We start from the raw sequence: 13,539 nt of genomic DNA, 5'->3' as shown, positions 1-13,539 counted from the left end.
CATTTTGTGTGCTTAACATCCCTACTTTTTGTGTCATTTTAATAGCATCTTTAGGTTAATATTGTTATAGTGAACAAATATAAACCCTATATATATATAGGGTTAGGAGTTCAAATTAAAATGATGTATGGCAGTAGAGAAGGTTAATTTGCGTTTTAAAATGGCTAACTTAGAACTTTTCTTATCAAAACTACGTTCCCTAAAACATATAGACTTTTTATTTTCTTCTTCTTGTTCCTCTTCATGAGTTACAAGAACCAACTTTGCAACTAAACCGTTTTTTCTCTTTTTCTTTCTGTTATATCCGCCTCCTAGTGGTTGTTAATGAAGAATGAGTGATAGACTTGGTGGTGATTGTGAGTTGATTATTATTCGTCATAGTCTAGTTCGACATCGTATTGAGCGATTAAAATCAACTACGACTTAAGTGGGACTTTAATTCCTACTTAGGCCACATTATATCCCAATCCAAAAACTTATTGGTGGCACATTCCCCCACTAACCCTTAACTAGTTTTCAGCCTTGATGATATCACTCGCATCAAGTGATGGCGTAGACAAATAAATTAAAGGGCATGTTGGAATTTTACTATCGTGGCATCTATGGAGCTCTAAATCCTCAAAGCTATCCTTTTAGCCAAGGAAATTTAAGGATAACTTTGCGAAAAACGATCTGTTTGAGGAATCAAAGCTTCATAGACGACGTGTCAATAAAAATTTGAACATGCCCATCAATATATTTGTTCATGTCATTAATTACACTCTAAAGACTTAACATATATCTAATTTTCAAAACGTTAAGTAGTTATTTAGAATGTTCTTTAAACGGTCAAATATCTTAAATTATGAAGTCTAAATTTGTTTCAACTTATTATTCCCACGTGTCCACCTAGTCCACTCTGGTTCCTTTTTGAGCGAGTAACTTAAGTTTTTTGTCAAATAAAAATGAGAGTCTTCCGCTCCCACACCATGACAAAAGCCCCTTCAACTCCATTGACACTCAGCTTTGGTTCAAACGCTTCTGAGAGGCACCCAGATAAGAAATGCCTCAAACCCTTTTCTTGAAGCCTTTCATTTCATCAGCTCCTCTGGATAATTGGAGGTTTGTTTCTCTTCCTTCACCCCCGTTTGTTAAACCACTGCAAAACCCTCAGAACCCCATCTTACATTTGAGCATTTGTGTTTTGTTTCAGGTTCTAAAGTTTGAATCTTTAGTGTCCTGTTGGGTTGATTGTGTAATTTGGGGGATAACATGGAGAATTTGGGTCTCTGGGTTGTAGTTTTTAGTTTTTACTTTGAAAGTTGCATGCTTTAGGCTTTAGCTATGAAATTATCTGGGCAGCCAAACAGGGAACCGTGGTTCATTAAATTTTCAATTTTGATTCAAAATACTGAAAGATATGGATATGAAGTATGTTTTTTTTCTTCTTGTTATAGTTTTCCTATCTTGCATATTTGCATTTGGTGCTGCTGCATTTCTTGGGGTTGAAGGTGAGAATGGTGGTTCTGTATGTCTTTGGAATCAAAGTAGGGAGTCATATAATTCATTGAGTGAAATTGGGTTGCCATTACACTCAAAGTCGAAGTACAAGCATATACTATAGATATAGGAGTTTTACATTATTTTATATCTTCCTAATTGCAGTGTTAAGTAATTTACTTCTTTGCGCTCCGGCCTTTGGCTTGTTTGCGCAAGTGGATGCATATCGACTTTGTACATTCAGATTGCCGGCAACCCGGGACACTCATGTTTTTCTTAGAAATTACTAGTCCGAGAGATATTTGATGATATATGTGTTCATTGTGATATTCAGTAATAACTGTGGACTTTTTGTCTTCAGTAAATTGAAAGAATGCACAAATTCTATAGGTTCCCGTGTCATTTGTATGGGTATGCTGGCACCAAGAAGGTTCTTGCAGAAAAGGAAGAAAGTAGAAGCTTTCAAAGATGCTGCTGATGAAGCCGAGCAGAAGAACTGGAGGAGACTTATGAATGAAATTGAAAAGACAGGTTCTGCAGTTTCTGTGCTCAAAAGTGAAAAGCTCAAAGACAAGACTATTCCCAAGGATGTTGTCCTTGGAACTTTGGTTAGATTTAAGCAACTGAAAAAATGGAACCTTGTCAGCCAGGTGTGTAAAGATGCTCTTTTTGTTGTGCAATTATTCGGTTTCTGAGCGCATTTCTTTAAATGCTGGATTTTATTTGATGATTAAATCACTTGTTGCTTATGTTCCTTTGACTTCTAGATTCTGGAATGGCTCCAGACACAAAACTGGTGGGACTTCAGCAAAATGGATTTCCTGATGCTTATGACAGCTTGTGGAAAGTAAGAGCACTACACAAGGGCTGAGAAGCTTTTAAGGTTGATGAATGAGAAGGGCCGCCATACACCAAGGGTAATATCTCATACTGCTCTTATGGAAGCATATGGAAAAGGACAGTGATATAACAATGCTGAAGCAATATTTAGAAGGATGCTGTCTTCTAGGCCTGAACCGTCTGCTGTGACATATCAAATAATACTAAAGATATTTGTTGAGGTAAATACCTTGTTTAGCCAAACTTGTGACTGTCCTAACAACTTCGACTAAATCTTAATTTTCAGTTTAGTGCTGACAACATTTTGATGATGCCGGCATCTTCAATATTTTCAATGTTGCTGCCCTTTGAGCATTATGCATGCTTTCATTGGAGTCTTTCTACCTGCCTCATATAGTACCTTGAATTACAGGGGTCTAAGTTCAAGGAAGCTGAAGAAATATTTGAGACTCTTTTAAATGAGGAAAAATCACCTTTAAAGCCAGACCAAAAGATGTTCCACATGATGATTTCTATGTATAAGAAGGCGGGGAGCTATGATAAGGCTTGTAAGATGTTTGCAGTGATGTCTTAGAGAGGTGTTCCACAATCGACGATCACTTATAATAGCTTGATATCATTTGAAAATAATACAAGGAAGTCTCCAAGATGTATAACCAGGTAAATTTTGGTAAAGTACATGAATAATTACTTAATTAGCCATGTAGCTCGGTAAGGCATGCTAAACCTTCCTATTTGAGTATGCTTTACAATTACAAAATAGGGTTGCAGCAATATTTTGCTGGTCTGTTTTGAAGAAAGAAAATAGTTTCCTTGGTCTGTTTTTTTTACTACTTTTTAAGCATCATTGGTTAATATATGATCCAAATAGAAGAATGTGTGGTCTTGCAGCAATAATTTCCTGGTCTATTTTGATTAAAAAAAAAAAAAAAAAAAAAAGAAAACAAAGCTTACCTAAATGAGAATATGCGTTTTGTTATCACCGAGGTTTAACAATGATTATACATGGTTGCCAATCACACATGAAAATTACTAAAATTATTGATCAAGGAGACGTAAAACCATGTCAATCACACATGAAAATTACTAAAATTGGCAAAAATTATTGATCAAGGAGACGTAAAAATCCTGTACTTTCCTCTTTCTCATGCTTATCATTTTACATTGTTTTTCTTTTTTTTGCTTTTTCCGAAAGGATTGTTGTGCTAACTAGTGGCAGTAAATGAATACTGAGCACCATGTGCACTTTATGGGATAGGCCTAATAAACAAAACTGGATAAGAAAAAGTTTCAACTCTGTAAAATATTTACGTCGTCTCTCTTTCTTGTCTAGCTCTATCACGAGCAGAATGAGTTTAAAAATAACTGATTACATTGACGTCTTAGGTTGGACCTGTTAGTTGTTGGGTTCACTTATCCTAAGAATCTAGGATCTAGAAGTCTTGGATGATTCAGTATTTCATACTTGATAAGATATTTAAATAAGTATCATTTTCAAGCAGGACTTTTCTTGTATAATTTATTTGACATGTGTTGCCTTTTTTTGTCCATCCAAACATTGTTTTATAGTGAATTTTGTCTGTTTACGTGTCTGAGCATGTATATGAACGTACTTGAGTTTCCAAAAACTGATCATTATTAGATCAGATTGTAAATCCCACCAACCAGTCAATGTTGGATTGGATTTGGTTGGCATCCATTGGGTCGTTCCTCTCACTTCTCTCCCTTTACCAATTACCTTGACATGTGTTTGTCGAACGAAATACCTAGGTCTTGCATGCAATTTATGGTTCTACTGTCTGATAGAACATGAATTATTAGGTGGCATAATGTCAAGTATCGTATGTCAAAAACAGTTGTCCATTTATAGATAATTAAAGATATGCCTTTGTTGGAGGGTAGAAATAGCCCTATCCCTAAAAATTTACTCTCTGATCTGGATAGTGAACCCTCTGTTTTTCTTTGTTTTTTCTTCAGGTTTAACCCTGTTCTTTGCTCTTATACGAGGATGCTATCAGCATACGTGAATGCATCTGACATGGAGGGTGCTGAGAAATTAATACAAGATGCATTTAAACCCAATATCGTCACTTATGGGACGTTAATCAAAGGGTATGCTAAGACAAATAATATCGAGAAGATGATGGAGAAATATGAGGAAATGCTGGCATCTGGTATTAAACCAAATCAAACAATCTTGACAACAATCATGGATGCGTATGGAAAGAACAAAGATTTCGGTAGTGCTGTTGTTTGGTACCAGGAAATGGAATCCTGTAGGCTTCCGCCTGATCAGAAAGCAAAAAAAATATCCTTTTGTCTCTGGCAAAAACAGCAGAGGAACAGAAGGTGGCTAACCAGCTTGTAGGAAATTTGGATCAGAGTAGCAATGAACAAGGAGCTAGTAAGTCTTTGGTGCCCGTTGATGAGAATGATAGTGACGATGAGTATGACAAAGAGGATGATGAAAAGTATGATGATGAATTAGAGTGTTCTTCACAAGTCACTTCATCAAATGACGAGCGAAAACATGAACTGATTTATTTACACTCTGATAACGAGAAAAACCTCGAGGACTTGCAGTTGCAGATTCGTAAAGTTGCGATATTCTATTTTGTGGTATGGTGGCTTGACAGTTAAGCCAAGAATATAAGTTAAGAGTTACTTTGTGGGAGCGGAATTACTTCACACCAGCTTGAGTGAGTATATTTTGCTGCTTGTGAACTATATTGGATGAGTATTCCAGCCACCCTTGATCGTCCTGCTCTTTGACATGAGATGGACGGAGAACAAAATGGAACTGTTTGATGTTGCAGCAGCCTAGTTAATGTGCATTTTTCGGAATTCGCACTTGTATATAACCACAAGCACAATTTTGTGATTCAAGCATTGCAGCTTCTACACTAAAATGTCTGGTAATCTGATGAGCTGTGTGCAGGGGAAGAAGCAAGTAACAAAACAAACATCTAGGCTAATTCTCGTCAACCATGCGATATCAAAACAAAGGATTTCCTACATGAAGCGCAGGTGAAATGAAGTTCGGAAACCTTCATGGCCGCCTCATATATCGGTCACCAAGTCTAATCTTTGTGCACTTGCAGATCTCTTCAATCGTTCAGCTGCTTTTTCAACCTACAAAAGCATGGCCACTGGTGAGAACTTAGTCAAATGCACTTCATATTTGCAATTTAAGATTAGATTTCGAAATTTAAATTACCTCAGCAGTCCAGTTTGTTCTCGCAGTGAGAACAATTAGAGTTGCTGTTTGTAGAAAAACTCCAATGATCAAACCCCACCAAATACCCTGAAAAGTACCAAAAATTCATCATTTGCCATCACTCACAAAGCAAATCAATCACTTTTGCTAGCAAGAGTGAGGAGATATTCAACTTACTGCTACTCCCATGCTAGTTTTGAAGCCAAGAACACATCCGATTGGAAGACCGATAATATAGTAACATGCCAGGTTAACATACGCCACAACAGCTTGCCATCCACTTCCGATCGCCACCCCTGAAATTCAACACAAGCTAAATTATAAACGACGGCTAAATCCTTAGTTTCTAGGTTGTTCATCCACTGCATCTATATATCATGTATGAATACCTGAGAGTATAGGTTGAATGCCATTCAAGAAAACAGAGATGGCCAGCAATGGGGTTAAATTCGATACCGCCGTGGTAACCTCCTCGTCGCTCGTAAAAAGCTTGCTTAGTGCGACTCGGAATATCAATATAATCACAGTGAAGATTATGCTAATCAGTACGCTTGTCCCGTTCACTACAAACACCGAAAACTTGGCCACCTTCGCGTGGCCGGCACCGAGCTCATTACTGACTCGAACACTGGCTGCCGCGGCTAGCCCTAACATAAATTGCAAGTCCCAGGTCAAGTAGCTCATGCTGGAATTGCATCACATCCAAAAAATGTAAAATTAGATTAAAATTTCTGTTAAACAACATGATCAAAATTGACCAATAAAAGATGAAATGGATAAAAGAAAAAAATATTTATGGTGCTTGGGAGCATAAAATATAATTATGAAATAAATTGCTTTAGCAAAAGGCTTACCAAATAGTAATGGAGTCCAGTGCGATTGTAGGATTGGCAAGAAGCCCTGATATCAGCACCAGCCCTTGGCTGTACCAAATCTCCAAACTACATCAATGCATGGCAACAAAACCCAACGGTTATTTGTAAGTAAAAATTAGTTTTATAAGTGAGACGTAACGAAAAAAAAAGGGGAAAATAGTAATACGTACAAATAAAATTGGTAACAAATTTTTAATCAAAATAAGAACTTGGGGACGCTAAAAAGACAATAAGTCGTTGTTCTCGGTTCTGTTGTGACCAAAACTTTGCAACCGGTTGTATCTGCGTGTATTTCCTAAAAATCTCACACTTACCAGAGCATGACAGCGGAGGCAAGAGTCAACTTAAAGTAAGGCCAAATGCCCCTAAAGGCCTTCCAAGAGAAGCCAGTCCAAGTCTCCTTACACTTGGGGCTGACAAGAATGTAAATCCCATACACGATGACAAGAAGCCACCATGAGAAACTCAGAGTGAGAGCCGCCCCCGTCAGCCCATAATCCGCCACATAAACCACCACCCAACTGAGCAGAATGTGGACGAGGAAAACCCCGACCGACATATAGGCCAGAGGGTTGACAATGTTTTGTGCTTGGAGAAACCTCTGCTGAGGGCAGTTTATGGCAAATGCATAGAGCTGTGGGACTATTCCTCTGGCAAATACTTGTCCCTGCGCTGCTATTTCCTCTGTTTGGCCAATGGCTAAGAGGATTGGACCAGACCACCAGTACAAAAATGTTAGGAGCACTGCTGCTCCCAAGTGCAGGATGATTGCTCTTTGGCATATGATTCCCATTGCTGGATACTGTTTGGCTCCATATGCTTGCCCACACACCGTTTGCACAGCACTTGCCATTCCCAACTTTGATTCCAAACCAAGAATTAAGAACACAAAAGTGTTAGTCCAACCATACAAGAAAAATACGGAGAGAAAATTGGGCTACATGGCTTTTTTAGCGTAACAGGTTTGGCGCACTCGGTTTAGATTCAGATACTCCAAAATTGAACATTTTGTGTTTTTCTTACGTGTACAATGTGAACGCTAGGTGCTAAACTGAAAAGCTGTGAAATAAAAACAAAAAATATTGAATGAAAACTGCTATTTGTACTTAAAAAAAAAGACATTGAATGCGTCTGGACGGCTGCAGAATGATCAGAGTACTTTAGTAGTTTGCGTACGTACCATAATACCATAAGCAAGACCCTGAATTCCGACACTGGCAATAGAGGCACCAGCAAGCTCCAAGGCACTCAAATGCCCACAAAACATGAGAGTGGTAAAGCTGAGCATGTAGTTGAATATGGAGACGATGATAGATGAGCCGGATAAAATCCATAGGAGCCTTGACTCCCATGCCACCAGCCTAAGCCACCACCGAACTGCAACGGGCTTGTGCTCCAGGAACTCTTCAACGGCAGTGGACGAGAGGTCAGGAATCCGGGAATGTGAGTCGAGTCTGTTAAGTAGCGGTTGGTACTCTTCCGCCGTCTCCATGGTTATCTCAGCGGCTGAGACACCACTATTTGATGCTTGTGAAACTGTGTGAGATACTGTGCGTGGTTTACGCGGAAGGAGTGTGCACCATGTATTTTTACGCTGTTACTTTGTGTGGAAAAATAAGAAGGGAAAAAGGGGAAACTAGGTTATATTCAACTACCATTAAAAAATATTACGTGTACAAGAGAAGTTTAGTTGCAACTACCTAAGTCAATATATATATATGGATATAATATTAGGTGTACAGGAGAAGTTTGGCTGCAACTACCCAAGTCAATATATCTGTACACTTTTTTTTTCTTGGAATTGACATAAAGTCAAATATCGACATTCAAAGGCAGTGTTCAATTATTTATATATTAGCATATGGGGACACTTTGGGGGCGTTTGTTGCGCTGGACTATCTCGGACTGGATTAGCTTCAAGGACTAAGCTGGACTGGCTTAGACTAGACTAAACTGGACTAACTTAGTGAAGCGTTTGGTGCAATATTGGACTAAGAAGCTGGATAATAACAAATTATAATATTATATTATTTAATATATAAATTATTAATATTTTATTATGATCTTATCTTTTTCTTCATTTTTTCCTACCATTTCCTCGTTAAATTGGATGAAGTTAGCACCGCCAAAAAATTCATCACCATCCCTGGACCGAGATCTTAGCTTTGAATGCTCGAATCTGTCATGGATTTGAAGAAGCCCAAACAGGCCGAGACTTCCAGGCCATTTTCCAGCCACATTCAACCACATTTTGGCCTCGATTCAAGTAAAATCGTAATCTTGTCACTCCCAGCTTCAATTTGGTATATTTTGTATGAAAGTTGGTTGTGAAATGGATCTGAAAAAGAGTCGGAAAGTTAATGATTGATCTAGGTGACCAGAGATGACGAGGAGTCTGTCGAGAGTGGTCGTTGAGCATGACGAGGACGAGAAAGAGAAGATAGTCTTAGCTAGTCTCATGGTTATTGGGGGGTCTCGCTAAGACCTCTTAGTGAAGGGTTTTGTCCATGCTAGTCCCCTTTAGTCTCATTAATGTTAGTCCCAGCATGGAACAAACACAGTATTGGACTAATAGCTAGTCCAGTCCAGTCCAGTCCAACTTAGTGAGGGCAAACAAACGCCCCCTTTATGTCTGAATAATTTCATTTTATTTTTTATTTTTGATTAAGGAGTGTGATTAGTTTTTAATTTTTTTTAAAAAAATATGAGACAATGATGATGAGATCTCTTAGTAAGGGCATATTTTTCTTAATATTACATAATTATCATTTTGCCCTCTTCATGTAAATATTGGGTATCAAAAGTAGACCTGGCATTCGTGTCGTGTTTCTCGTGTTCGTGTCGTTTTCGTGTCATACGCGATAGCTTAACGGGTCGTGTCGTGTAATACCCGTTACAGTAAACGGGTAATATGACCAGACCCGAAATCAACCCGTTAATATTTTCAGGTAATATGACCCGACATGTTACCCGTTAAGAAAAATATATTTTAAATCAATAAAAATGAAAATGAAAAATATAATTTGACCCAAAAAAATGTAAAACATAATACTAAATTAGTATATACATACTAAATTTCGGAGTTAACACCTTAATGAAAGTTGTAAAGTTTTTCATTACGAGCGATTTTTTCACACTTCTACAATAATTATTATTAATTGTATTACTTTTTCACTAAAATAAATAACATTGTACATGAGATTTGGAGCGTTTTAAAAATCTAAACGATCATGCAACATTCCCAAAGGAACTCAAAGCTTACATGGTAATCCTGTTACAAAATCCTCAATTTTCATAAATCATCATGACATAAGATTTTGTCGTATCTACTTCTGTAAATATTTTAAATTGATGACCAAATTAGTTCATTGTATTCATATAGGATCAAGGAGTGTAGCTGTAAAAAAATCATCAAAATCAGAGTTAAAATAGCCGTTAAATCGTGATTTTTTGTTTATAACCGTCGAAAAGTTTTGTCTTGTTACTTGATCTCTGAATGTTTGTTTTTTGCAATTTTTGGCGTATGCGATCTCGAATCATGTATAAACAAGTTTGACAATTGGATCATTGAAATTAGTTTCATAGGATGCGTATCCCATCAAAACGATACATTAACTAACACTTAGAGTTTATATATACTTTCATTAAGTATAACATAAGATTTTTTGGTATCCACTAATGTAAATATTTTAAATTGAAGATCGAATTCATTCATGTATTCATATAAGGTCAAGGAGTGTAACTCTAAAAAATCATCAAAATCAGAGTTAAATAACCGTTAAATCGTGATTTTTCATTTATAACCATCAAAAAGTTTTGTCTCTTTACTTAATCTTTGAATGTTTGTTTTTTGCAATTTTTGGTGTATGCGATCTCGAAGCATATATAAACAAGTTTGACGGTTGGATTGTTAAAATTAGTTTCGTAAGATGCGTATCCCATCAAAACGATAGATTTACTAACACTTAAGAGTTTATTTATACTTTCATCAAGTATAACATAAGATTTTGTGGTATCCACTAGTGTAAATATTTTAAATTGAAGATCGAATTCATTCATTGTATTCATATAGAGTCAAGGAGTGTAGCTGTAAAACATCATCAAAATCGGAGTTAAAATAACTGTTAAATCGTAATTTTTTGTTTATAACCGTCGAAAAGTTTTCTCTCATTACTTGATCTCTGAATGTTTTTTTTTGCAATTTTTGGCTTATGCGATCTCGAATCATATATAAACAAATTTGACGGTTGGATCGTTGAAATTAGTTTCATAGGATGCGTATCCCATCAAAACGATAGATTCACTAACACTTAAGAGTTTATTTATACTTTCATCAAGTATAACATAAGATTTTGTGATATCCACTAGTGTAAATATTTTAAATTGAAGATCGAATCATTCATTGTATTCATATAGGGTCAAGGAGTGTAGCTGTAAAAAATCATCAAAATCAGAGTTAAAATAACTGTTAAATCGTAATTTTTTGTTTATAACCGTCGAAAAGTTTTGTCTTGTTACTTGATCTCTGAATGTTTGCTTTTTTTGAAATATTTGGCGTATGCGATCTCGAAGCATATGTAAACAATTTTGACGGTTGGATCGTTGAAATTAGTTTCGTATGATGCGTATACCATCACAACGATAGATTCACTAACACTTCAGAGTTTATTTATGCATTCATCAAGTATAACATAAAATTTTGTGATATCCACTAGTGTAAATATTTTAAATTGAAGATCGAATTTATTCATTGTATTCATATAGGGTCAAGGAGTGTAGCTATAAAAAATCATCAAAATCAAAGTTAAAATAACCGTTAAATAGTAATTTTTCGCTTAAAACCGTCGAAAAGTTTTGTCTCGTTACTTAATCTTTGAATGTTTGTTTTTTGCAATTTTTGGCCTATGGGATCTCGAAGCATATATAAACAAGTTTGACGGTTGGATTATTGAAATTAGTTTCATAGGATGCGTATCCCATCAAAACGATAGATTCACTAACATTTAAGAGTTTATTTATACTTTCATCAAGTATAATATAAGATTTTGTGGTATCCACTAGTGTAAATATTTTAAATTGAAGATCGAATTCATTCATTGTATTCATATAGGGTCAAGGAGTGTAGCTGTAAAAAATCATCAAAATCAGAGTTAAAATAGCCGTTAAATTGTGATTTTTTGTTTATAACCGTCGAAAATTTTTGTCTCGTTACTTGATTTCTGAATATTTGTTTTTTGCAATTTTTGGCGTATGCGATCTCGAACCATATATAAACAAGTTTGACGGTTGGATCGTTGAAATTAGTTTCATAGGATGTGTATCCCATCAAAACGATAGATTCACTCACACTTTAGAGTTTATTTATACTTTCATCAAGTATAACTTAAGATTTTGTGATATCCACTAGTGTAAATATTTTAAATTGAAGATCGAATTCATTCATTGTATTTATATAGGGTCAAGAAGTGTAGCTGTAAAAAATCATCAAAATTAGAGTTAAAATAACCGTTAAATCGTAATTTTTTGTTTATAACAGTCGAAAAATTTTGTCTCGTTAAGTTACTTGATCTCTGAATGTTTGTTTTTTGCAATTTTTGGTGTAAGCGATCTCGAAGCATATATAAATAAGTTTGACGGTTGGATCGTTGAAATTAGTTTCGTAGTATGCGTATCCCATCAAAACGATAGATTCACTAACACTTAAGAGTTTATTTATACTTTCATCAAGTATAACGTAAGATTTTGTGGTATCCACTAGTGTAAATATTTTAAATTGAAGATCGAATTCATTCATTGTAATCATATAGGGTCAAGGAGTGTAACTGTAAAAAATCATCAAAATCAGAGTTAAAATAACCATTAAATCGTGATTTTTCGTTTTTAACCGTCGAAAAGTTTTATCTTGTTGCTTTATCTCTGAATGTTTGTCTTTTGCAATTTTTGGCGTATGCGATCTCGAAGCATATATAAACAAGTTTAACAGTTGGATCGTTGAAATTAGTTTCATAGAATGCGTATCCCATCAAAACGATAGATTCACTAACACTTCAGAGTTTATTTATACTTTCATCAAGTATAACGTAAGATTTTGTGGTATCCACTAGTGTAAATATTTTAAATTGAATATCGAATTCATTCACTGTATTCATATAGGGTCAAGGAGTGTACTGTAAAAAATTATCAAAATCAGAGTTGAAATAACCGTTAAATCGTGATTTTTCGTTTATAACCGTCGAAAAGTTTTGTCTCGTTACTTGATCTCTGAATGTTTGTTTTTTGCAATTTTTGGTGTATGCGATCTCGAAGCATATATAAACAAGTTTGACGGTTGGATTGTTGAAATTAGTTTCGTAGGATGCGTATCCCATCTAAACGATAGATTCACTAACACTTAAGAGTTTATTTATACTTTCATCAAGTATAACATAAGATTTTGTGATATCCACAAGTGTAAATATTTTAAATTAAAGATCGAATTCATTCATTGTATTCATATATGGTCAAGAAGTGTAGCTGTAAAAAATCATCAAAATCAGAGTTCAAATAACCGTTAAATCGTGATTTTTCGTTTATAAACGTTGAAAAGTTTTGTCTCGTTACTTGATCTCTGAATGTTTGTTTTTTGCAATTTTTGGCATATGCGATCTCGAAGCATATATAAATAAGTGTGACGGTTGGATCGTTGAAATTAGTTTCGTAGGATGCGTATCCCATCAAAACGATAGATTCACTAACACTTAAGGGTTTATTTATACTTTCATCAAGTATAACGTAAGATTTTGTGGTATCCACTAGTGTAAATATTTTAAATTGAAGATCGAATTCATTCATTGTATTGATATAGGGTCAAGGAGTGTAGCTGTAAAAAATCATCAAAATCAGAGTTAAAATAACCGTAAAATCGTGATGTTTCTTTTATAACAGTCGAAAAGTTTTGTCTCGATACTTAATCTTTGAATGTTTGTTTTTTGCAATTTTTGGCGTATGCGATCTCAAAGCATATATAAACAAGTTTGGCGGTTGGATTGTAGAAATTAGTTTCGTAGGATGCGTATCCCATCAAAACGATAGATTCACTAACACTTAAGAGTTTATTTATACTTTCATCAAGTATAACGTAAGATTTTG

At 35.4% G+C, this 13,539-nt stretch overlaps 1 protein-coding gene and 1 pseudogene across 1 annotated transcript; one reads left to right on the top strand and one right to left on the bottom strand.

The window, feature by feature from the left end:
• Window positions 1-1,814: 1,814 nt before the first annotated feature.
• Window positions 1,815-5,143, top strand: LOC137709096 (pentatricopeptide repeat-containing protein At3g59040-like; annotated as a pseudogene).
• On the bottom strand, window positions 4,474-8,027 carry LOC137708525 (protein DETOXIFICATION 41). Its single transcript, XM_068447620.2, has 7 exons — window positions 7,592-8,027; window positions 6,726-7,270; window positions 6,391-6,477; window positions 5,926-6,221; window positions 5,714-5,832; window positions 5,537-5,623; window positions 4,474-5,451 (listed from the first exon to the last, which is right to left on the bottom strand). The coding sequence occupies exons 1-7, from the start codon at window positions 7,901-7,903 to the stop codon at window positions 5,380-5,382; spliced, it is 1,518 nt and encodes a 505-aa protein (XP_068303721.2). The 5' UTR covers window positions 7,904-8,027; the 3' UTR covers window positions 4,474-5,379.
• Window positions 8,028-13,539: the final 5,512 nt, after the last annotated feature.

This window comes from Pyrus communis, chromosome 17 (genome assembly GCF_041283825.1).
Source record: "Pyrus communis isolate YQ-2024b chromosome 17, ASM4128382v1, whole genome shotgun sequence".
Lineage (NCBI taxonomy): Eukaryota > Viridiplantae > Streptophyta > Magnoliopsida > Rosales > Rosaceae > Pyrus > Pyrus communis.
Note: the sequence above shows the minus strand (reverse complement) of the source record. Positions and strands in the feature narration are given on the sequence as shown.